This window comes from Corythoichthys intestinalis, chromosome 12 (genome assembly GCF_030265065.1).
Source record: "Corythoichthys intestinalis isolate RoL2023-P3 chromosome 12, ASM3026506v1, whole genome shotgun sequence".
Taxonomy (NCBI): Eukaryota; Metazoa; Chordata; class Actinopteri; order Syngnathiformes; family Syngnathidae; genus Corythoichthys; species Corythoichthys intestinalis.
In genome coordinates this window covers 33177-57438 of record NC_080406.1, presented here as the reverse complement: position 1 = coordinate 57438, position 24262 = coordinate 33177, and the positions used below count along the sequence as shown (strand labels likewise).

At 47.1% G+C, this 24262-nt stretch overlaps 1 protein-coding gene across 5 annotated transcripts; it reads left to right on the top strand.

Moving 5' to 3' along the window:
- The first annotated feature begins 514 nt into the window (after positions 1-514).
- On the top strand, positions 515-23715 carry LOC130927261 (kinesin heavy chain-like). 5 transcript variants are annotated; one of them, XR_009066378.1, is made up of 25 exons: positions 515-1014; positions 4054-4141; positions 4254-4327; positions 4417-4521; positions 4902-4950; positions 6919-6974; positions 7048-7135; positions 7223-7347; positions 7429-7533; positions 10113-10261; positions 10335-10483; positions 10614-10786; positions 10854-10922; positions 11004-11210; positions 12172-12318; positions 12434-12622; positions 13756-13873; positions 15049-15125; positions 18698-18807; positions 18889-18990; positions 19077-19137; positions 19221-19289; positions 19398-19502; positions 22996-23222; positions 23287-23715. XR_009066378.1 is itself a non-coding variant. In XM_057852958.1 (25 exons), the coding sequence occupies exons 1-25, from the start codon at positions 886-888 to the stop codon at positions 23403-23405; spliced, it is 2829 nt and encodes a 942-aa protein (XP_057708941.1). In that variant the 5' UTR covers positions 515-885; the 3' UTR covers positions 23406-23715. The 5 variants fall into 5 exon arrangements, 4 of the variants coding, with proteins under 4 accessions (XP_057708941.1, XP_057708940.1, XP_057708942.1 ...); XM_057852958.1 differs by having other exon boundaries at positions 7276-7428; positions 7502-7533; positions 23012-23222; XM_057852957.1 differs by having other exon boundaries at positions 23012-23222.
- The last annotated feature ends 547 nt before the right edge of the window (positions 23716-24262 follow it).

Genomic DNA, 24262 nt, shown 5'->3' with positions numbered 1-24262 from the left:
CACTTCCCGACGCCGACGTTGCTGTCTCGTCTCCGACCACAGCTGAGCAACGCGTGCCGCCTCTCTCCTCTCTCTCATCCGCTTCTCCGGCCTCGCCTGGGCGGTGCTGCACGACGCGCCCCTCGTCCTGGACGGCCGTCTGATCGTCCTGGTCGGTCGTCCACCGCCTGGCGTCCTGGACGTCCTCCCGATCGTCATTTTTGGTCATCCGCCGCCTGGCATCCTGGACGTCCTTCAGACTGTTCTGCTCGCTTGTCCCGCATCTGGCATCCTGGACGGCCGCCTGACCATCTGTTTGGTCGTTTTCCACAGACGCCCTGGCCGCGCAACCCATCCGTTGCGTTCTGTTGATTCGGGTTGCGCCTGGCGTCCTGTGTGGGTGAATCCTGGGGGGACCTGTGTGGTGACCCTTTATTACATAACATAATTCACCCACGGAACTTGTGTGTGCATTTGGCCGAGCGCGTTACCGGCTACGTCACAGTCACGTGACACGGACACTTAAGAGCCGCGCGCGTTCCGGCTGAGGAGAGTTCACAGAGAGCAGCATGAGTTACAGTGGCTGGACACAGCAGTTTGAGCTAACAAGACGACATTTCATACCGCTATACCCCCATTTTTTTATACAGTAATATTATGTTGAAGTATTTTCTTAAGGCATATTCTACTACGTTTTTCCTGTATGCATCTAAATAAGATGACAGCGCACTAATTTCAGAGATATCTGGACGTCGCGACTGCGAGAGGACCTCCTCTCCCAACTCCTTGCAGTGAGGTGGGGGTACTGTGCGCATGCCCACGACACCCTCGCTTTGCTAGTTTCCATCCAGCCTCCAGGTAGGAAGGAAGGCAGGCAGGCAGGCAGTCAGTTGGCGCGCAGCGAGGATGTCGTCGTGCGACGGCTTGTGCGGGGTGAAGGTGATGTGTCGCTTCCGGCCGCTGAACGACGCGGAGACGAGCCGCGGGGATAAAAGCAGCCCCAAATTTAACGGTGACGACACTGTGGTGGTAGCGGTGAGTCTAATGATTAGATTCCTTCTGTACAAAGACGGACACACACACACACGCCCGTGAGCTCTAGTTGCCATAGCGACAGCCGGGGAGCGGTCAGCGCAGCAGCGAGCTTCCCCACCGCACCTGCGCATTTCTCTTTATCGATCGGCTCGGAGCCGACTCGTCTTTGTTCGTCTCATTTGTTGCCGCTACAACAGGCGAGCAGCGGGCATGACTGCGTTTTATGTCTCAATCAAATTGCGCCAAGCAAAATGAGCTGAAAGATTTGACCAAAAAAACTGATCTTGATGCTTTTAGTTCTACCTGGATGATTGAGAATTTGAGAAAAGACTTGCAGCATCACAAAATGGTCACAGCGGTGGCATTCATTGATGTTAGTTCACTTCCTGTTTTATTATAGTGGGTTCCTCTGTTTACAACGTCAGTCCTGTCTTGCCTCCCCTAATGACATGAGTGCCCACCCCACTCAGGTCTGCGTGTCATAAGCCCGAGTTCCTATTTGCCCCTCTTGTTCCTCGTCTGGTGCCAGTGCATTACTCTTGTTTGGAAAGAAGCAAGGAGCTACGAGTCGACACAGTTTTCATGTAACGGAGCAGTGGCGGTTCTAGGATTTTTCGGAAACACGAGCCACATGTAACCCTCAGGGACCAAGCGTCGCTGTCATCTTTGTTCAGTGTTTGCTTTGGTCAACAAGGCAATACGCATATTATCCTGCATGTAACGGTCAAAACATCCATGCTTGACACTGTCAATCTGAGATAAACCAGTAAAGTTTGTAACAATTAGTATTTACTCATACTTTGTGCAAGTAAGGATACAATACATTGGAAAAACAATTTATTTGAAAAGCAGTATTCATATTTAACATACGCTAGAATAGGCTTGAACGAGATTGAAAATATCTATCATTTCCGTTTTTTGGGGCTTTGTGGTACATTGCGATATTAAAACTAGAAGAATTTTGACCAGATTGCTCAAATAGCTCTGTTTGGGATAGGCCTGAACGATACTGGAAAAATTAACGGATTGCCAGCCAGTCACAGGGCACACATAGACACGGAACCATTCACACACACGCACGCACTCACACCTTCGGACAATTTGGAGTGTTCAATCAGCATACCGTGCACGTTTATTTTGGGGATGGTGCAAGACCCCTTAGAAAAGCATTGCATGCCACCTTCATAATGTGAATTATTTTTGAACAAGAATAAGGTAAAAAATTGCTTGTCTTTATTAAATGCTTCATTGAGTGAGTCCTCATGCTGCCGAGAACAGCCTCTCACTTACACAATGAATGCGTTGCCACAACACACTTCAGACGGGGCTACGGGTCATGTGTAACAAGCTTAACGATGATCAACACATTTATGCCTTTGATCGTAGAGCTACCAAGTCTTCTCTGGCCAGATTAGAGCTACAAACATGTCAATCATCGTTAACTTTAAATACTAAACTCCAGCTGCACTGGTGACTAAGAACAACAGTTTGGTCGCATTGCTGAGCAGTTGGGAGGGGGAGAGGCTGTGGCGCTGTACAAGCATGAAGCGGAAAAACAAGTTTGCGTGTTCAAAAAGAAAAATTATTATCACACGTCCTTGAGATGCCAGTATTGCGCGTCTGCACAACGCCATGACGATGTTCAAACCATAAGCATATCGTTCAGGCCTTCTCTAGAAATGACATTCTCTCTCACTTCAGAAAAGAAGATTTCACAGATTGCCATGCTTGGGGCTAAAATGGGAACAGGGGCACTTCAGGGGCAATTCAAATTAGAGGTGGGGCCAGTGCCCCACCCCTAAAACCGCCACCGAGTTATTTTGGTTTTGTGTGATTCCATTTGTTCACATTAGAGGGCTCAATAGTGCCCGTGCAGTGACCAGTAAGAGCTGGGTGAACCGCAAGTGTCGAAAGTATTGAGTATGTCATCGATGAAGTAAGTTGCATAGCATTGATGAGCTGCTATGAGCTTGTGTCCGCATAGCTAACAATTTTGTATCATCTATTGGACGATATGGACAGGCCTGTGAGACTGACCAGCTGGCATGGTGTGCGTGTTTTATGTAGGCAATAAATGAGTTGAAACCATTCACGTCTCCTGGACAGAGTTCAGGCGTCGGAAGCTCCGAAGCGCAGCAAATATTACGCTCAGTAAAGTTTTATCTACGCTGCTGAAGATTGCTTTTTGGATTTTCAAGCTGGCCTGTTGTCACTTGGCGAAGACGATAAACTATTCGTTGATTTGAAACCTACGGCTCAAATTGCATTTGAGTCCAGCAGTGTTTGACCACAGGCCCCGCCGTGACAATTGTCCCCGTTTTTCAGCGGTCCATTAGGGAAGGGACACAAGCCGTCAGTATTGGTAAGGGCAGTCAGTATTGGTAAGGTAATAAATCGACAAGAACTAACCACAAGTGCTACTGACGTGTAGGAATTAAAAAATAAAATAAAAAAGCAACAAATGATCTCATGGACTATCTTGACAAAAAAAGTATAAACTGCTGCGACTTGACTCGTTTTGCTCACATTAGGCCAGGGGTGTCCAAACCGGTCCTCAAGTGCCGCTGTGGGTCCTGGTTTTTGTTCCTATCAATCGAGCACAGACAGTTGACCAATGAAGTTTCTGCTAAAACAAGCAGCACCTGACTGCAATCAACTGGTTACACTTGTAAGACACCAGATTGGTGAAAAGGTGTCCTCTTGTTTTGTTGGAATGAAATCCAGCACCCACTGCGGCCCTATTTGGAATAGTTGTGACACCCATGCATTAGGCATTCAGAGGCAAAAATAAACAAAAGAGTGCTGTATTCTGATGCGCTGCATGCGTTTTACCAGAAGGAAGGAATTTCCAATGTAATGTGACACAGTAAATCAAATATATTTAAACAAACGAATGCACCTTTCCGATTGTTTTACTCAGTCAATCGAGTCATTTAAGATGTAAACAAATGAAGACGAAACATAACTGACGGTCAAATGCTGTCTTCGCGACAAGCATGCAGTGATGGTGTGGTGAGATGCTTTTTTTCCGCTTTTCAGGGGAAGCCCTACGTTTTTGACAGAGTTCTGGCTCCGAACAGCGAGCAGGTCCAAGTTTACGAAATGTGCGCCCGCCACATTGTCAAAGGTGAGACCGACTGGGTCACTCTGACAGTCCGACTTGAGCAAAGGGACAAAACGTATGAATGAGAGCGTGACAGAAGACTCGCTGAAACCGACTGGGCGCTTCTGGGTTTCAGATGTGTTGGGAGGCTACAACGGAACCATCTTTGCGTATGGACAGACATCGTCAGGAAAGACTCACACCATGGAAGTGAGTGAGTGAGGCCAGGCGAGGCCTAGCGGTTGGTCGGAGCCTCTAAATGTGTTTTTTTTTTTTTTTTTGGGGTGGCACGCACACAGGGGCAGCTTCACGACACTCGGCTGATGGGAATCATTCCTCGCATCGCCAGCGACATTTTTGAGCACATCTATTCCATGGACGAGAACCTGGAATTCCACATCAAGGTGAAGTCATCGTTGCAGCTCCTTAGCCCGCAGGCTACGCCTTTTGGAGGCGGGCTGCACCCTAACCTCTCTGTAGCTGACTTCTGCACGTTTAGATTTCATGCTCGTCAGCTAGCTAACTATTTCCTGAACTGTAAAAGTATCACACGTGGTTTCTCAAGCACATAGGTCAGCCGCATTTATACGACCGAATCTGACAATACTGACGAGAACATTCCGAGATCGTTCCGATCGCGGATGACGGGAAAGTCCTTTGAGAAAGGAAAATAGTGTACTGCGCTGCCATTCTGCTAAATTCATGATAGCTTCATCTCACGGCAATTGACCAATTTAGGAATGAATTTAATGTAGTGCATAACTTCCAATGCTTTTATCTACAGGTCTCCTACTTTGAAATCTATTTGGATAAAATCCGAGACTTGCTGGACGGTGAGCACCTTGACTTATGAAATTGCAAAAATATCCCCTTTTTTGCAGGAAGTAAAACGATACTCTTTGAAATACTCGATGTGTGATCACATATTTGCATGAAATAAAACAGTATCGCTAGAAATATCAATTGTTTGATCCTAGTTTGCATGACATAAAAAATAGGGTTTGAAACACTACTATAACACATATATGGATGAAATAAAAATCAATATAAGTAATGCAAGAGCACATCCATTTTTTTTGCATGAAATAAATACTCTGAAATGTATTGCATGGCGACAGAGGCGTAGCAAGGGTCCCAGGGGGCCCCAGGCAACAAGCAACATGGGGCCCTTTGAGCGTGTGCAAGTAAGGGGGACAGTTGGACTTGGAGCAATAGCATATTTAATAAAAGTATAATAATGTCTCAGTCTCATAGAGTGCTTTTTAGGACACTCAAAGTGCCCGGCTTCTACTACATTAGGACATAAAACTACAGTAACATAGTACACTCACCACTGTCTTGCTTCCTTTTCTCCTCTTCTGCTTTTTTTTTCTTTTTTCATTTCCGGATGGATAACTCCTCTTTATTTTGCCAATTAAAAAAAGGCCCGGTCGCCACCCACTCTCGATCTGAGTCACGTGACACACATACATATTTGCGCAGTAAAATGAACACGGGGGTTCGAGTGCCCGCTGCGTGCGGTCATCTTGGCCATAAAAGTGGCGAAAACTAAGCACTTTACACTCATGAATGTACAACATCATTTTAAAATGCTAAACTAACACCTTCCCTCTTAAAGCAAATGTGCAATGCGAATATAATGTAAAGAACGCTCTCCTCGACGCAGTGAGAACGAGTGGGATCAACCAGCCGACGTAACAGGAAAAACACGAAACGGTCGCGCTGATAACGGCTCTAACTTATCATAAGAACTTTATGGCATGAAGAGGAAATACTTACATTCGTTCATGGACGCACAGATTAATCCTCAGGTGGGGTGGCCATCCTCTGCTGAAAATGCGTACCTTACGCTTACGCCTATTCTCGTTCTCAGAATATTCAGCGCTTGTGACGTAGGACAATAACAGGACTGGTTGCTATGGGAACGTACGCAGCGGCATACCGCATAACCAAGGAACCTTGCTAAAAGGAGTAGTAAAATTGCTAATAAAATCGGTTAGGATTATTTTAGATGCATATATGTTATATTTTTCTTATAGAGTATTCAACGAGGATTACGATAGACCCATTAATAGACTTTCTTGGAAAAATCACCATTTCTTTAAGTAGTCACATGAATAATGAGTTGGCCTGTGAAAACAATGTAAAATATTCCAGCATGGGCTCTTCGTTGAGTATTTGGTGAATAACCTTAAGCTCATACGATAAGAATGGCGTGGCTCAGTGGTGGAGTAGTTGCCCCTCAATCCAGAGATTGTGGAATTGATTCTCCACCCTGATTAACTCTCCAAAATATCCTTGAGCAAGATACTGGACCCCGCATAACTTTCGGTGCTGTGTCACGTGTAGATACATGGCAATGTAGTGTATGGAGCTTTGAGTACCTTGAAAGGTCGAGAGGCGCTATATAACTCTGTATAACACCATTCACATACATACAGTGTTAAAACTAATTGGACTTGCATAGACATATATGCTAACTGGAACCGATAACAGAATTGATAGTTAATCTGCCAAATGGTTCCATGGGAATTAATCACTCCCAATACTTGTAGCTACGACAGTGTGGTGAAGCTGAGTGTGCTAAATCTTTGTGTGCCAAATCTGTTGGCCCTCTGGGGGCCCCTGCTGGCTGGGGGCCCTAGGCAATTGCCTGCGTATGCCTAATGGGACGCGACGCCTCTGCATAGCGAAGATGATGAGAAATATAGTAATAACGTGTAGTTCATTGCCTTTTGTGTATATAGGACTGACACAAGCCGTGGTTTGTGTGATGTGCGTCTGTCTTTATTATATTTCAGTGTCGAAAACCAACCTGGCTGTCCACGAGGACAAAAACAGGGTTCCATTTGTCAAGGTAAAGACTTTTCTTCTTCCGGTCGCACCTGCCTACCTTCCTTTTGTTTGTTTGTGTGCCTACTGATCAACAGGGATGCACGGAGCGTTTTGTTTCCAGTCCAGAGGAGGTGATGGACGTCATCGACGAAGGCAAAGCCAATCGCCATGTGGCCGTAACAAGTAAAAGCTCTCGGTTGCTTCTCTGGTTTGTCGCGGGACAAGAGAGGTGACGCGACGCTCGTCCCGCTTGACGTTTTGTGTCGCCAGACATGAACGAACACAGCTCTCGCAGTCACAGCATATTCCTGATCAATATCAAGCAGGAGAACGTGGAGACGGAGACCAAACTGTCAGGAAAACTTTACCTGGTGGACCTGGCGGGCAGCGAAAAGGTCCGCTTCAGCTTCTCGTCGCACGCTCGATGGCCGTCTTAGGTGGCGTCGGGTCTACCTATCTGCCGCCTCGTCATCCAGGTCAGCAAGACTGGAGCTGAGGGCGCCGTCCTGGACGAAGCCAAGAACATCAACAAGTCTCTGTCCGCTCTAGGGAACGTCATTGCCGCGCTTAGCGAGGGAACGGTCAGTCTTTCCTCTTTTCCTTCTCTCCTGTACAATGCTGAAAAATGGCCCTGGAGGTGAGTGTTGGCCAACGCAAGACTTGATGCAGCCCTCAGGAAATTTTGACTGACTGTTGACAAAAGAAAAAAAGTCAAATAAGATCAAAATAACTAAGTAGTTTTTTTCTCATGCCTAAATTCTAGGGTTGGGAATCTCTGGCATGAAGCCGATTCTATATGTTTGTATCTAGATACACAGGTTACGATTCGATTACAAAAACATTTAGAAGCCAGAGCGATTCGATACGACAGTTTAAGAACGATACGGTTCGATACAGTGTGAAAACGATACCATAGTAAACATTTGTTGTTTGTTCTAACAGTATTTTAAGCGGATTAAAAAAAAACAAATTTCTACAAGCAAAGTTGAGCAACAAAAGTTCATACCAATGTATGTTTATTTTTTAGACATGAAAAAAAATAAGGCTAACGAGATGACCATCATTTTGTTGGATGGCATTGATAATAAAATAAAACTCCAGTGACAGACGACAATAAAGTGCAGTAATTCAGTCTTTTGTATTATATATGTATGTGGTGTTTTGCACACAAGAGGTCAGTAATTTAAGTGCAACATTTCAATGTAAACAACTTACAAACTAAAATTATATGCAGGAGCTCTAGAAAAAAAGAATTAAACCTACTAGTGGTATCATAATAAATAAATAAAGCATAGTGTTATTAGTCTTTACCTCTTCTATAAATGGGGGAATAAAAACATGGCGTTTTAGCTAGATAGGTCAATAATCATTATTTTCACCTTATACACAGCAAAGTCATTCACTTATGCCTGTGCTTCCACATTTTTATTCCTCAACACTGTCCATATCTTTTTTGAAGGGCAGATTCTACTTGAAGAAGATCAACTGATCCACATGTTCATGATTAAGTAGACTGCGTTTCGTGGAAACAATATCTCCAGCTGCCCTCTTCACCATTGTAGTGGTTTTTTTTTTCAGGGTTAAAAACTCACGATCTCTGTCCCATACAAATCTGGCTGCCGTCGTCTGTTCAAAGTCCCACTTTTGTTTTCCTGGCGCATTGAAAATCAATCGCTGTCATTCACCACTTCCGCCATATGCTTGTGCTCTTTGTCCATTGTTTTAGCATGCGCGACTGTGGTTTAGTTTGCTCTCGCGTAGTTATGACACATCCGTCAGGATTGAAATGCATGACGGGAAGTTGAGGCAACCACGACTGTGAGTGGCGGCTGTCCATATTATATGATGTGTGGCGGCTCACTCCAAGTGCAGTGATCCGTGGGGTCGAGTAGTGTGGAAGGCAGAGCGGAATTAGCATAGCAGTGGTATGGGCGCTGATAACCGATTATTCCTCTTTTCAATTTTATTTGTATAGCCCTCAATCACAATAGATGTCTCAAAGGGCTTTACAGAGGCAATATGATACACAATTAGAAATGAAGCAACAAAGATGAATAGATACAGTTCAAGTCCTGGGCATCCCCTATCCTTAAGACCCTCCATGTCGGCAAGGAAAAACTCCAAAAACTCCAGAGTCAATTTGGGAGAAAAATGAGAAACCTCGGGGAGTACCACAGTCAGGAGAGATCCACTCCCAGGACGGATAGACAGGAACCCCAGAACTGCAAATGGGAATTCGCAGGCGAAATTACAGTCCGTAAAAATGCAGTGGAGTAATGGAGCAAGAAGAGGTCCATCCTCTCTCCATAGCCGAGTCCTTGTTCTACTATCGATACATTTAAGGTTTACTGGCTATTTACTGTCGATTGGTTAGTTTGCTATCGATACAGCCGTACCGCTCGCCTGTAAAACCGGATACCCCGTCGTATCAGTTTATTGTTCTCAAGTTTACTAAATTCCTATTCCAACTGGTGGAATATATAGGCTGTGAGAAACTGCTCTAACCACTAGGTTGTAGTGTTTGCACCGTAATACCCCTCATCAAGAAGATCTGTGAATAATGTGGAAGTATATGGTACAGTATGTACAGTATATGTGTCTCATATACCATATCAAATGAGTGAGCAATTTTAAAAACTTTAGAGTGCTATACAATGATCAAAAGAGAAAAGGAATGCATACACACAAAGTCACGGCAAAAACGGTGTTGTGGTGCTGAGGGTGATCCGAGTGAGAAAAGAAGCAATCTCACAAGGACCTTTGACCAGAAGGGCGCGCTGATATCTATTTGAGGATGTCTTTTGAACAAAAATCTGTGGGAAAACAACAGAAGCCATTGAGGAAAAGTTTGGTTTCTCCTGCGTGTCCCTGGCCTCTCTACCACCATACCGTTATCTGTGCCATAATATTGCGACTATACGCTTTGAACCCCGAATGAAGCCGTCTAGCGTAGACCGCTTGCACGACTGCGACTGCTGACAGCAGATCCGGTAGTTCCTAATCTGGCGGCACTAGCTGCAAGTGTTAGTGCCAACATTAGTACCTTTGGCTTCCAGCATGGGCCTTAATTCTTGGAAACCTTCTTGGCTCACATCATGGGAAGTGATGTTTTCATGTGTGTGTGTGTGTGTGTGTGTGCGTGTTTTTTTTTCCCCGCCAGAAAAGTCACGTACCCTATCGAGACAGCAAAATGACCCGAATCCTGCAAGACTCTCTTGGAGGAAACTGCCGCACCACCATCATTATCTGTTGCTCGCCATCTGCTTACAACGAGGCGGAAACAAAGTCCACGCTCATGTTTGGACAGAGGTGGACACTACGACGTCCTTCGCCGGCGTTAGTCAAAGACGACTCCCAAGAATCCCTCCTCGCTGTGCTTCAGGGCAAAGACCATCAAGAACACCGTGTCGGTTAACCTGGAACTGACGGCCGAAGAATGGAAGAAGAAGTATGAGAAGGAGAAAGAGAAGACTCGCAGTCTCTGCGTCACCGTCCGGAAACTAGAGAGCGAGTTGAAACGCTGGAGAAAAGGTCAGGAGAGCCTACGTTGCTTTTTCTCCGTCCCGTCCGCGTTCGAGGACAAAGGCCGACCGGCGCTCCTAAGATAGGCCGCCGGGCGAGACCCGAGAACGTTCCCGCACTGTCCGTGTTACGTCTCCAGGTGAGTCAGTGCCCGTGGCGGAGCAGCACTCTAGCGGCAAAGGCGGCGACGCACAAACAGACGGCTCGGCGCCGACGGACGGCTTGGCGCCGCCCCCTCTTCCTCTCTCGGAAGAGGAGAAGACGCGATACGAGACGCTCATTGCCGACCTGTACCGGCGGCTCGACGATAAGGTCAGTTTGCGTCAGACCGGGAGAGGAAAGCGGCTGCGGCTGACCCCGCGACCCCTTCACGGATCAGGATGAGGAACTGGACCATCATAGTCAGAGGCTGGAGACTTTCGAGCGGCAGCTGAGCCATCAGGATGAGGTGAGTCTGCACGCGTCGACCCGCTTTTCCCGATCTCGCTCGGGTAAAGATCACGCGCCCCGGCCGGTGCGCTTCTTCCAGCTGTTGGCGGCAAAGCATCAGGACTGCCAGCGTACACAGGAGGAAATGTCCCGTCTGCGCAGGGACAACCAGGCGGCCAAAGATGAAGTGAAGGAAGTGCTTCAGGCTTTGGAGGAACTTGCGCTCAACTATGACCACAAGTGCCAGGAGGTGGAGAGCCAGAGGCACTGCAACCAACAAGTCAACGAGGAGCTTGCCCACAAAACTGTAAGTCGCAGTAAATCTTTGCAATTAACATGTGCCGAAATGAGATTCTGACGGTATGATAACCTTGAGCAAAAATATCACGGTATTGAAATTACAGCTCTAAAATGAGATTACTGGGTTAAAAAAACAACAACCTTTTTCCAATGAACAGTATTTTAATTCGGATGTGCCGATCGCGCCATTTTTCAGAGGATTGGAATCAGGTGAAAAGGATCGGGCTTTTAATTCTAAAGAATATATGCTACAGTATGTTTTTGTGCTTCATCCTCTTACACAGCCTCTCGTCCTCCTTACTGCTAAGTAGTGTCAAACTGTCCAGCTTGCGTTTGGTACTTAAACTTAATTGGAACATAAGTACAGCATTAAGTTCAAATAAATAAATGTTAAAAAAAAAATAACTGAAATATTCTAAATCAAATTTGGTTTAGGTGAGCCTAAACCCATTCTTCTTAGATAGTGGAGCACTGCGCTACCCTCCCCACACAATCGACTCACGGTGCTCAACCCTAACCCAGACCGTAGGAACGGTATGAGGGAAAATTTCAGTGGTTTTGAAATCGTGACGTTTTCATACCACGATACACCTTGAAACCGGTAACCGGCACATTTCTACCTACCACGTAGAATTGGCCAAACGCAGACGTCCGTTTTTGTCTTGACTAGTCCCGTGTTTCTTGTCTTTACGCATTGCTTACTCTTTTTTTATGATCTTAATTTGAATCGGCGCTCTCAACAGATTTTTCAGGGGCAAGATATAATCACGGCCCATATTGGACTATATGGAAACGGAGCTACAAGAAATGGAACCGCATTCAGTGCCTGTTTTTGTTTTCACTCTTGTGCTTTTGCAACGATGTTGTCGTTATAAGAGCAAGTTGAAAAATCCAAAGATACAATAAAAATCCTTGAATGGAAAAGTATTCTATCCCTGTAACGGACAGGTACGCTCTGTGTGCTTCAGGTTAGTTTGGAGGAAGTCCAGCGGGAACTGGTGGCACTGCAGGACCTAAGCTGTCACCACAAGAAGAGATCGGCCGACATGCTGGCTCTCTTGCTGAAAGATTTGGGCGACATCGGCGGAGCTCTCGGAACTACCGAACTCAAAGCGGTAGCGCTCAAAAGTTGACACCATTGCGTGATTTCATTTGTAATCAATGGAAAATACGCGCAACCGGAGCGCGCTCGCTCATATCGAGCGTTGGCTCATCGGTGAATATTTTTAGGCTACCGAGACGAGTGGGACGGCGGAGGACGAGTTCACCGTGGCTCGTCTCTTCATCACCAAGACCAAGTCGGAGGTGAAGGCGCTGGCGAGTCGCAGTAAACGGCAGGAGGCGGAGCTGGCGCAGAACTTCGCCAAGATGGAAGCCGACGGCAGGGAGCTCAGCGCCGGACGTCTGGCAGTCTCGCAGGTTCGCCTTTGCACACCCCGGCCCGCTCGGACGCTGTCCGCACAAATCGGACTCTTCTTTATTGCCAATATCGGTCACGATCGGCAGCGCCTGATAATAAGTCACTTCTGTTTTGCCGGCGTAGTACTTTTCCAGCGTCTCGGGGATGCGCCAGATGAAAAGTTAGCTGTTCTCGGTCACTCCGCTCATCTGACAAAGGTGCATAAAGGCAACTGGGCTCTTCTTGGTAGAAAATTTCACCCAATGAATGAAATGGGGGGAAAAAAAAAAATCACCCAAAAAAGTCCCTTTGCTTCCCAGTCTTTAGCTGTCACCATTCCCTGCTGCGTGTGTTGCATGTTTCAACATGACGCAGAGCAGGGAAAGGTCATTGGTAGCAATATTCCATGTCCTTTGCGTCAAGGTTAACTGGTAGTTTTGTTATCTGGTTGCCACGGCAGCAGTTCTGCCGTCAGCTTGAAGGGAATCTCTTTCCTAACCCTATTTGGGAGGGAACGTCCCACGCCCGTAGTTATTATTTTTTTCTGTGAACTAACTAGGAGTGTGACAAAATATCAAAATGGCGATATACTTTGTATCCCGAAAGGTTATCGATATGCTCCTGCCAAGAATCGATATATCGTCGTGGCACTTACTGGTCACTCGTTGTTCGTTTTAGGAGATTTACAGGTCACTTTCTGTTGAGTTTGAATCACTGCCTATTTATTTGGGGAGAGTCTTGGGTCACTTCCTGTTCTGTAACCCCAAATAAACCGACCCATAAATGCCCCCAAATCAACAGGAAGTGACTAAAAATGAACAGCCTGGGCTAAAATGCGACCAAATTAAACTCATTGGTTACCAATAACTGCTATATACGCCCAGTCCGTTTGAAGTAGGAGGGATGGGACATTCATACATTCGCTGCCACGCTCCCAGCTCCAGCAGGATTGGACGTCTATCAGTGATAATGGCATGCCAATTCAAAAATAGAAGGCTTGTTTTGTAGAATATCCCACAATGATTTCCTGACCAATGTATCGACATTAGCCATGTCATCGTTATCGTATCGCGAGGTTCCCACCCCTAGAACTAACTGGCCAATAACTATCGTGCACCTAAGCTGTACACGCGTCTTCTGGTGCCGTTTGTAGCTGCAGCTGAAGTTGGCCTCCTTAACGAGTGACCTTCAGAAGATGGAAGAAAGCAAACGACAGCTGGAGGAAAGTCAAGACACTCTCATGGAAGAAGTGGCTAAACTTCATGCTCGAGGTCAGAGTTCATCATGTCTTGTGTGCTTCATTGTCAAGTAACCAACTCTTTATCATCTCCAAAGTTTTCAAACTCATATGAACAGGTGAGCAACTTTGGAGACGATTGTAAAGGTTTCTGACTGACACCTGGCTGGACGATGACCACTTTTGCGGAATGTGTAAATGGGCTCCACTTCTGTTGTGGTCAAACACAAAACAATTCCAAAGCCGTTCCCCTCATCTGTATTTTAGCGGGAAATTACCCTTCATCCTGGCCCAAGTTGAGGAGTTCATGTACCATGCGGTCTTGTTCACGAGCGAGGGTAGGAGGGAGCGGGAGATCGACAGGCGGATCGGTGCAGCGTCTGCAGTAATGCGGACTCTGCACCGGTCCGTAGTGGTGAAGAAGAAGCTAAGCCGAAAGGCGAAGCTCTCGATTTACCAGTCGATCTGTGTTCCTACCCTCACCTATGGTCACGAGCTGTGCGTCGTGACTGAAAGAACAAGATGCCGGATACGAGCGGCCGAAATGAGAATTTCTCAGCAGGGTGTCCGGGCTCTCCCTCAGAGATAGGGTGAGAAGCTCGCTCATCCGGGAGGGACTCTGCATCGAGCCGCTACTCCTCCGCGATGCGAGGAGCCAGCTGAGGTGGCTCAGGCATCTGGTTAGGATGCCTCCTGGATGCCTCCTTGGAGAGGTATTCCGGGCATGTCCCACCGGCGGGAGACCCCGGGGAAGACCCGGGACACGCTGGAGAGACTATGTCTCTCGGCTGGCCTGGGAACGCCTTGGGATCCCGCTGGAGGAGCTGGTTTAAGTGGCTGAGGAGAGGGAAGTGTGGGCTTCCCTGCTAAAACTGCTGCCCCCGCGACCCGACCTCGGAGCAAGCGAAAGATGATGGTATGGTATGGTGTGACTCTTCATTTCAAGCTCGTTTTAGTGAATGAGGAGCCAAATCTGAAAATGTTACCTGTTGTGACGTTGCAATTCCAAGGATTTGGACAATTAGAAGTTAAACGAGAATCGGAACAGCTTTATTGTCATCATACAAAGTCTCTCGATGAGAACGGTTGCCGAATGGATAACGGAATAGTTGCGAATGAACGGTTGCAACTCTTACCAGAGTTACGAATTACCGAATGGACGTGGTGTCGGGCGGTGTGCGACTTCAATGTTGTTGTCTGGCTGTGCAGATCATTTACAGCAGCTGAACGTGTTGGACAAAGAGAAGAAACACAGGACGCAATTGAAGGACGCCGCAGACACAAAGGTACTGCATAGCTCGGGCTTCGGCGAAACGGTGCCACTAATATGACAACGACCGGGCCACGCCATCGTTGACATCGGTGCCACTAATACAACAACGACCGGACCTGTCGCGCCGTATCGTCCTTTTGTTCTTCTCCACCCAACATCGTTTTTTAATTATTTCAAAACGTATGTAGATATTCATGCCTTTTTTTTTTTGAAACACCTTAGTCCACAGATGTCAAACCGATTCCAGAAAGGGCCAAGGGGTGCTGGATTTTGTTCCAACCGATACCGTGCAGAGAGTTTAACCAATGAACTTCCTAATGAAACAAGCAGCACCTGACAAAGTTGAACTGACTACACATGTAAAAGATCTGATTGGTGAAAAGGTGTCCTCTTCATTGGTTGGAAAGCAAACCTGCACCCACTTGGCCCTTTCTGGAATCGGTTTGACACCTGTGCCTTAGTCCCTTGTAGTTTAAGCACCACTACGCTAGCATGTACTGTCGGCACAAGGAACAAACTGGCGCGTCTTGATAGAGTTGCAGTCTCCTCCAGGGGCGGACTGGGACTAAAAAGCAGCCCTGGACTTTGGCTCGGCCCAGCCCACAAGAATCGCTATACGAAGGGAAACACAGACCCCCTAGGGGTCCGGGGGCATGCCCAAATGCATCAATTTCGTGCACTTTGAGAGAAAATGAAGAAAATGTGTCTAGACTGTGACTGTCTGACTTGGGGCGCTCAAAGTACTGCAAGGCTGAACTGGAGTTGGGTTCATTTTCTGTACTAGCTCTATGATCAACCTGAAAAAACAAATGAAAGAATTTATTTTTCAAAGCAAGTTTTATGTATCTAATTTATTATAATATATCTCTGTCTATAAAATGATTTCATTGTTCATGCCATAATTCAGTGGTCTCCAAACTACTCCACATAGCGCCGCAGCGGGCGCAGGATTTCATTCCAACAAAACAAGACAACACCTATGCACCAATCTGGTGTTTTACAAGTGCAGTCAGGTGCTGCTTGTTTTAGCAGAAACTTCATTGGTTAAACTGTCGGTACTCGATCGGTTGAAACAAAAACCAGGCCCCACAGCGGCCCTTGAGGACCGGTTTGGAGACCCCTGCCACAATTAATCTTGCCATACAAATAATACATTTCAATGAAAATACAATAAACATTTCAAGACAAATCCTGAATACATAACCTTCATTGGAAAGTATTAACCAGAAAACAAAACGATATATACATGATTAAAAAAAAATATCATACCAATTTAACTTACTAAACTTTAAAGTAAAACCATTTTATTAATATTTTGTTATATTTCATATGAATTAATATTGCTGCTGCGTGTGCATACGTTGTTTTACAGCTAAAATATTTTTCCTTAGGAGAGTGATAGTAGGACTAGCATACTGTAACTTGACACGATTGCAAATGGACTAGCTGGCACTAAGCCACTAACCCTTTAATTGTCATTTAAAATGTAGCTACCTGGTGGATAACACCTGCCGGTATACCGAGCAAGTGACCCTCTTCATCCCTTTTTACTTGCCCTGCGCTTGTCTGGGGAACTTCCACCAGCTTATCATTTCAACCCTCCCTCTTTTCTCTCTCCCTGTCTTGGCTGCACGTCAGAGCGGCGCCCGCTACCCCTCTCACCATTGCCGGGGGCTAGGCTGCTGTTACCCGACGTGGCCGTTGCAGCCAGACTGCTGCCTGCGAAAATATTTGTCAACTTAAGACATTTTAATGCTTTGCTCTCCTGTTTCTTTGTTTTTTTTCACCCTAACCTAAGTTCTCCGAGCCACCCTTTTTTTCTTACTTTTGCCACCACCATCCATATTGTGCATTACCGCTCGTCGCTAGTTTGATTCTACAAAGAACCAATGAAGGGTACTTTGTGTTTTCTTTGTTCTTCTATCAGACTGGCGATGAACAGCCAGGCGCATTGCTGCCACCTGTCGGATTGGATGCGAGATGTAGATAATGAGAGTCTAGGGGGGATAAAAACAGTGATGTATATGAATGGCGGCCGCCGGCCGTCCAGGGCACCGGCCGTTCTGTGATCCTCCAGAACCCACAGATTACCAGTCCGCCCCTGGTCTCCTCTCTCGATTCATCGGTATGGCTCGCGCACAGGCGCTATCCACAGGGCGTTAAAAAGGTGCGGCTGCTGCAACTATCCCGGTCGGTCTATGTCTCTGCATTTGAGGCGTTCGTGCCTTAAAGCGCAGCGGCACATACTGTACGTGGGTGATGAGTGTTGGCATCGACGCTTATGTAGAGCAGTTTGAAGTAGACGAGGCGTATTTGTCTGCGTGTTTAGTTATGGGGTCAAGTTCAACCAGGAATGGCAATATAGAGTTAGAAGTAGGGTTGTTCCGATCATGTTTTTTTTTTGCTCCCGAGCCGATCGTTTTAGTTTGAGTATCTGCCGATCCCGATATTTCCCGATCCGATTGTTTTTTTTGTGTGCTCCCGATTCAATTCCAATCATTCAGATCATATACATTTTGGCAACGCATTAAGAAAAAAATGAATAAAACTCGGACGAATATATACATTCAACATACGATACATAAGTACTGTATTTGTTTATTATGACAATAAATCCTCAAGATGCCATTTACATTATTAACATTCTTTCAGTGAGAGGGATCCACGGATAGAAAGACTTGTGACTTTGTATATTGTGACTAAATATTGCCATCTAGTGTATTTGTTGAGCTATCAGTAAATGATACTGTAGCCACTCCCAAATGCATGATGGGAAGTGGAACCATGACTGTGCGTAGTGCTACCAATTCATATATCTTCTCTGCGTTGGGAAATAACTTAAGGTGTTAAGAAAAAGAATTGCTACCTTGCTTCCCCACATTGCTTGCCATGATATTTCTAATCGTAGGGAGAGGGATTGTAAGGCTTTAGCCAATTAAAGGCTCCAAAGGCTGCCAAAATTCACTCTACTCATTACACGCTGCCTTTTATCTCTCTATATAGGTAAAACGGTGCCATTACAGATTGAGCGCGACAATGCGTGAGTGGGTCGTGCAGCGCATGCATTAATTGCGTTAAATATTTTAACGCGATAAATTTAAAAAATAATTAATTACCGGCGTTATAGGTTAAATTTGATAGCCCTACCTTATGCCTAAACTAAGACTCTAGATGAGTGTAACATATTATGTTTGTAACGTTAAATACAATTAGAAAATGATTTAATTAAAAAAAAAAAAAAAACATTTAAAAAAGGCATGGCCGATATTTTTTTGCCGATTCCGATACTTTGAAAATGACGTGATCGGACCCGATCGATCGGGACATCTCTAGTTAGAAGGGTCTTTTTCATTTTTGCTTTTTCCTAATCTGTGTTTATCTCAGCCGCAGTATCTAATCCGTACCCCAAATACAGTATGTGCTAACTTTAAGACAAAGTAAAAAATGGTCCAACCCCTAGTAATTTGAGGAGTCAGAATTATCATTGGTCGCCTCGTGGGAAGGCAGTCGTCAAAATTCTAAGGAGTGACAAAGAGGCCCGAAGCCTGAGGCCGCATTAGTTGCAACGCGTTCTCATCTGGGCAGAAAACTTTGGAGGAGCAGATGGAAAACCACAGAGAAGCCCACCAAAAGCAGCTGTCGCGCTTGCGGGACGAGATCGAGCACCGGCGCAGAGACAACAAGCAACTCCGAGAGTAGGCAATGCACCGTGATTCGGCCTCCCGTTAGCTGCTGCGTGCGCGCACGCTCAATTTTCTTTCGGCTCTTTCCGGCAGTTTGAACGAGACCTTGCAGCTGGACGTCCGACAGCTACGAGCAGACTTGGACATGTTGACGCGTGAGGCTTGCGACAGAGAGCAGAAGCTTCAAAAGCTCACGTAGGTCCAAAAGCTGACGCAGGCTTTGATTTGTTGTGGATGACTCGCCGCCTTGGCTTAATTGCGGCCCCTTCTCTGACGTTCAGCTCGCTGGAGGAAAAAAGACGGCAAGCCAAGGAGGACCTTCGGGGTCTAGAGGAGACAGTGGTTTGTGGACTTGCTGACCTGACCCGATCTTACGTCTCTGTCGTAGTGTATCCTTTCTCAGCCTTTATCGCTTTTGCCCAAAGCTTAAAGAACTGCAGACTCTCACCGAGCTGAGGAAATTATTCATCCGGGACATCGGTGCTCGTTTCAGCGTGAGTCACACATCATTCGCTGGCGTTCCCGGGGCCGCCCGCTCTCACTCGGCGCGGGGCGACTTTTTCTCCTCCGGCTGAATGAGCTCACATTGCGACTCGCCGCAGTGCCCGGAAGGTGACGGCGACGAGGGCGGAGGCAGCCTGGCCCAGAGGCAAAGGATCGTCTTTCTGGAAAACACCTTGGAACAGCTCGGTAAAGTCCATAAGCAGGTGAGACACTTGGATCTTTCCTTTCCAATCCAACACATGCAAAGTTTCTTATTTGTCCACTTGTCGAAGTCCTCGCTTTCATTTGGATTCCCAGAGAATGCAAAAATGAAAAGACTACAGTAAAGAGCAACACCCACCTCCGACACTAATTCTCCGTTGTTCCGGGAGAGGTGGGGGACATCGAGTCCGAGTGGGCCATGTTCCGCACCTCCATTGTTGAGGCGGCCGATCGGAGCTGTGGCCGTAAGGTGGTTGGTGCTTGTCGTGGCGGCAATCCCCGAACCCGCTGGTGGACACCAGCGGTAAGGGATGCCGTCAAGCTGAAGAAGGAGGCCTATCGGGCCTTTTTGGTCTGTGGGACCCCGGAGGCAGCTGACAGGTACCGGCTGGCCAAGCGGGGAGCAGCTACGGCGGTCGCCGAGGCAAAAACTCGGACATGGGAGGAGTTCGGTGAGGTCATGGAAAACTACTTCCGGACGGCTTTGAGGAAATTCTGGTCCACCGTCCGGCGTCTGAGAAGAGGAAAGCAGTGCACCATTAACACTGTGTATAGTGAAGATGGGGTACTGTTGACCTCGACTCAGGACATCGTGAGTCGGTGGGGAGAATACTTCGAAGCCCTCCTCAATTCCACCGACACGCCTTCCTTTGAGGAAGCAGAGTCTGGGGACTCCGAGGTGGGCTCTCCGATTTCTGGGGTTGAAGTCACCGAGGTGGTTGGAAAGCTCCTCGGTGACAAGACCCCGGGGGACGATGAGATCCGCCCGGAGTTCCTAAAGGCTCTGGATGTTGTGGGGCTGTCGTAGCTGACACGCCTCTACAACATCGCGAGGACATCGGGGACAGTGCCTCTGGATTGGCAGACCGGGGTGGTGGTTCCCCTTTTTAAGAAGGGGGACCGGAGGGTGTGTTCCAATTATAGAGGGATCACAGTCCTCAGCCTCCCCAGTAAAGTCTATTCAGGGGTGCTGGAGAGGAGGGTCCATCGGGAAGTCAAATCTCTGATTCAGGAGGAGGAGTGTGGTTTTCGTCCCGGCCGTGGAACAGTGGACCAGTTCTACACCCTCTGCAGGGTCCTCGAGGGTGCATGGGAGTTCGCCCAACCAGTCTACATGTGTTTTGTGGATCTTGTTGGATTTAACTCGGGTGTCAGAAGGGGGGCGGGGTCGCCACTGGCAGGTGACCGCTATGGTGACGCATATTAGTGCACACCTGCGTCTGATTGCAGCACAAATCAACAGCACTTGTCACCAGCATGACCCCACTGGTAAGCCACTTTGTTTATGCATTAAATTGATGTCATTTATGTTAGATGCCTGTTTGATCAATCACTCTCTTTAAACATCTACTTTGATTAGTGTGCGCGACGCCACAACGGTAGTTCACTGTGAGCCATTGAGAAATCACCTACGGTATACTAGCGTTGAACAATAGCATAGGCAATGTAAGATAGTTCACTTACAAATGGGGCGATGTCAATGCCTCAATCCTGGTACTCTCCTAACTCCATTGCCACATTGTGTGCGTGCTGATGATTGTTGATTTACGTTAATACTCTGCCAACACCGACGCTCAACTTCCTGGTTTGGTTGTGGGCATTCTCTTCCACTCACGCAATTTCATCTTAGTATGTGTAGTTCCACTGACAGCCACCAGTCTGTGCTATTGGACAGTGCTAGCTCCTTTACTTAAAAACGGGTTACATTATAATTAGTAGATGAATTGATGAAGCAAAATACATGTACGTAAAATATCTGATATATTTACCATAATTACCATAATAAATTATAATTTCATATTTGCATATATTTAACATGGAAAATGATAAACACTGATGATGATAGGAATACGTAATTCTAAAGCCAATGTGTTGCAGTAAAATCATGTTAAGAATATATTGTTTGTTTAATTTGTACATTATGTACCGATACAGTTTGTTTATGATATTCATGGTTTACTTTAGGTTATTACCTGCTGTGCACTGCTGTGATCTACTGTGTGCTGCTGTACTCAATAAAAAACGAAAAATGCATGGCGAGTGATCCATTCGTGCTGAGTGACGAGCCCTATTCAGGGGGCCGTAAAACGGAATAAACTGAACAGATCTGGAGAAGGCGTTCGACCGTGTGCCTCGGGGATTCCTGTGGGGGTGCTCCGGGAGTACGGGGTACCGAGCCCCTTGGTACGGGCTGTTCGGTCCTTGTACGACCGGTGTCAGAGTTTGGTCCGCATTGCCGGCAGTAAGTCAAATTCGTTCCCAGTGAGGGTTGGACTCCGCCAAGGCTGCCCTTTGTCACTGATTCTGTTCATAACTCTTATGGACAGAATATCTAGGCGCAGCCGAAGCTTAGAGGGGGTCGGGTTTGGTAACCTCAGCATTGAATCTCTGCTTTTTGCAGATGATGTGGTGCTGTTGGCTTCATCAAGCCGTGACCTCCAACTCTCACTGAAACGGTTCGCGGCCTAGTGTAAAGCGGTTGGGATGAAGATCAGTACCTCCAAATCCGAGACCATGGTCCTCAGTTGGAAAAGGGTGGAGTGCCCTCTCCGGGTCGGGGATGAGATCCTGCCACAAGTGGAGGAGTTCAAGTATCTTGGGGTCTTGTTCACAAGTGAGGGTAGGAGGGAGCAAGAGATCGACAGGCGGATCGGTGCAGCGTCTGCAGTAATGCGGATCGGTGCAGCGTCTGCAGTAATGCGGACGCTGCACCGGTCCGTAGTGGTGAAGAAGGAGCTGAGCCGAAAGGCAAAGCTCTCGATTGACCAGTCGATCTACATTCCTACCCTCACCTATGGTCACGAGCTGTGGGTTGTGACCGAAAGAACAAGATCCCGGATACAAGCGGCCGAGATGAGTTTCCTTTGCAGGGTGTCCGGGCTCTCCCTTAGAGATAAGGTGAGAAGCTCGGTCATCCGGGAGGAACTCGGCGTCGAGCCGCTACTCCTCCGCGTTGAGAGGAGCCAGTTGAGGTGGCTCGGGCATCTGGTTCGGATGCCTCCTGGACGCCTCCCTGAAGAGGTGTTCCGGGCACGTCCCACCAGCGGGAGGCCCCGGGGACGACCCAGGACACGCTGGAGAGACTATGTATCTCGGCTGGCCTTGGAACGCCTTGGGATCCCGCCGGAGGAGCTGGTTGAAGTGGCAGGGGAGAGGGAAGTCTGGGCTTCCCGGTTAAAGCTGCTGTCCCCGCACCCCCACCCCGGAGCAAGCGGAAGATGGATGGATGGATACAGTAGCGAAATATGTGACATATTTTTATTTCTTGCACTATTGTTGGAGACAGCGTGTTCAAATGGTAAATGGAGACTATGTGAATTTTTCTACAGGTTTTTGCCATGCCCAGTGTGCTTTACATTAGCACCCATTTACTCATAACGCTCTGTGTTCTAGGCCTACGTGCGGCCGCATTTTACCCTTTGCCTATGGTGGTAATGCATGTGCACCTCATGTCGCAGAATTTAAACAATGGAGCTCCAATGTCTTAAAAACAAGGGTGACTCTTTGATAGCTGGTAGGAGACAACGCCGACCTTCGCTGCGAGCTACCCAAGCTGGAGAAACGTCTTCGGGCAACGGCCGAGAGGGTGAAATCTCTTGAAGATTCCCTGAAGGCCGCCAAGGAAGCGGCGGCCAGAGACCGCAAGCGTTACCAACAGGAAGTGGAGCGTATCAAAGAGGCGCTGCGCATGAAGAATAAGAGGGGGCACGCGGCTCAAATAGGCAAGTTTTTCAAGGCTTCCCCGTCTGATATGAGGCCAATTAACATCCAAATTCTGCGTTGTAGCCAAACCCATCCGAGCTGGACATCAACGCCAACAGCGGGCCCTCTCCGTCCGAGGAGGCACCGCCGCCGCCGTCGGGCCTCGTCTTCAGTCGCTTTATGCAGAAAGCCCTGGCGAGTAGACCGAGCCGGGACACGGACGGGCAGCTTGTCGGGTCCCGGACTAGGATTCCGCTGACGTCCCTCCGGTGACGCACGTGCTCAGCAGACGAACACGCTCATCCGGAGCTGTCTTGTTGCACATTTCACGACAGGAGGGGGGGTGGTCAATGTTTTGCTTTTCAGTGTGAAATGTTTTTCTAATTGTTTAGTGGTAATAACGGAAGCGGTCAACACGTCTGATTGAAAAATGAACTGTAAGGCTTGTCTAACTGCAGGCTTGGTATGGTCGTTATAAACATGCAAATGGAGATTGACAGAGCATTCATGTAATGTGTGATCAATAAATTGATATTAAAAGTTCAGCATTTGTATAGTATGGCTACTTTTGTGGATTACACTGACAAAGAAGATTGTTGGCACTAATCAAAATTGGCTGGGGGTTGGGAATTAATAATGAATGTCTTGTCTAGGGCAGGCACGCCTCACCTTCAGTTGTTAGCTACTTAAAGGAAGCCTCGATCTTGAAAACAAGTAATTCTATAAAGATAAATGGGTTAATTGACATTAAAACCCCTCTTTTTTTCGTTTTAATAAAATTTGTAAAATTATTTTAAGTGATAGGTCGCCATTCTTCTTAACGTCGCAGTGCAGTTACGTCACCGGGCCCGCTGCCGTACTTCCAGCGTGTCACTTGTTAGCTACCCCAACATGTCGTCGGTTCTGCCCTTCCAATTTGAACCAGAGCGGAAAAGTGAAGAGCGGGACAGCACTCTCGGTCGTTCACAAGACGAGCAACAAAGGCAAAATGCAGAACAGGAAATACCTGATAATACAAGAGTTGGACAAAACTGGTGATGTACTTGCGGCAAGTGCGTCT

Excerpts from the sequence above, each read along its gene's own strand:
- LOC130927261 (XM_057852957.1), top strand. The coding sequence starts at position 886 with ATGTCGTCGTGCGACGGCTTGTGCGGGGTGAAGGTGATGTGTCGCTTC. Across the intron at positions 15,126-18,697 it reads AGGACGCCGCAGACACAAAG|AAAACTTTGGAGGAGCAGAT; the intron begins GTACTGCATAGC and ends TCATCTGGGCAG. Across the intron at positions 19,503-23,011 it reads TCGGTAAAGTCCATAAGCAG|CTGGTAGGAGACAACGCCGA; the intron begins GTGAGACACTTG and ends ACTCTTTGATAG.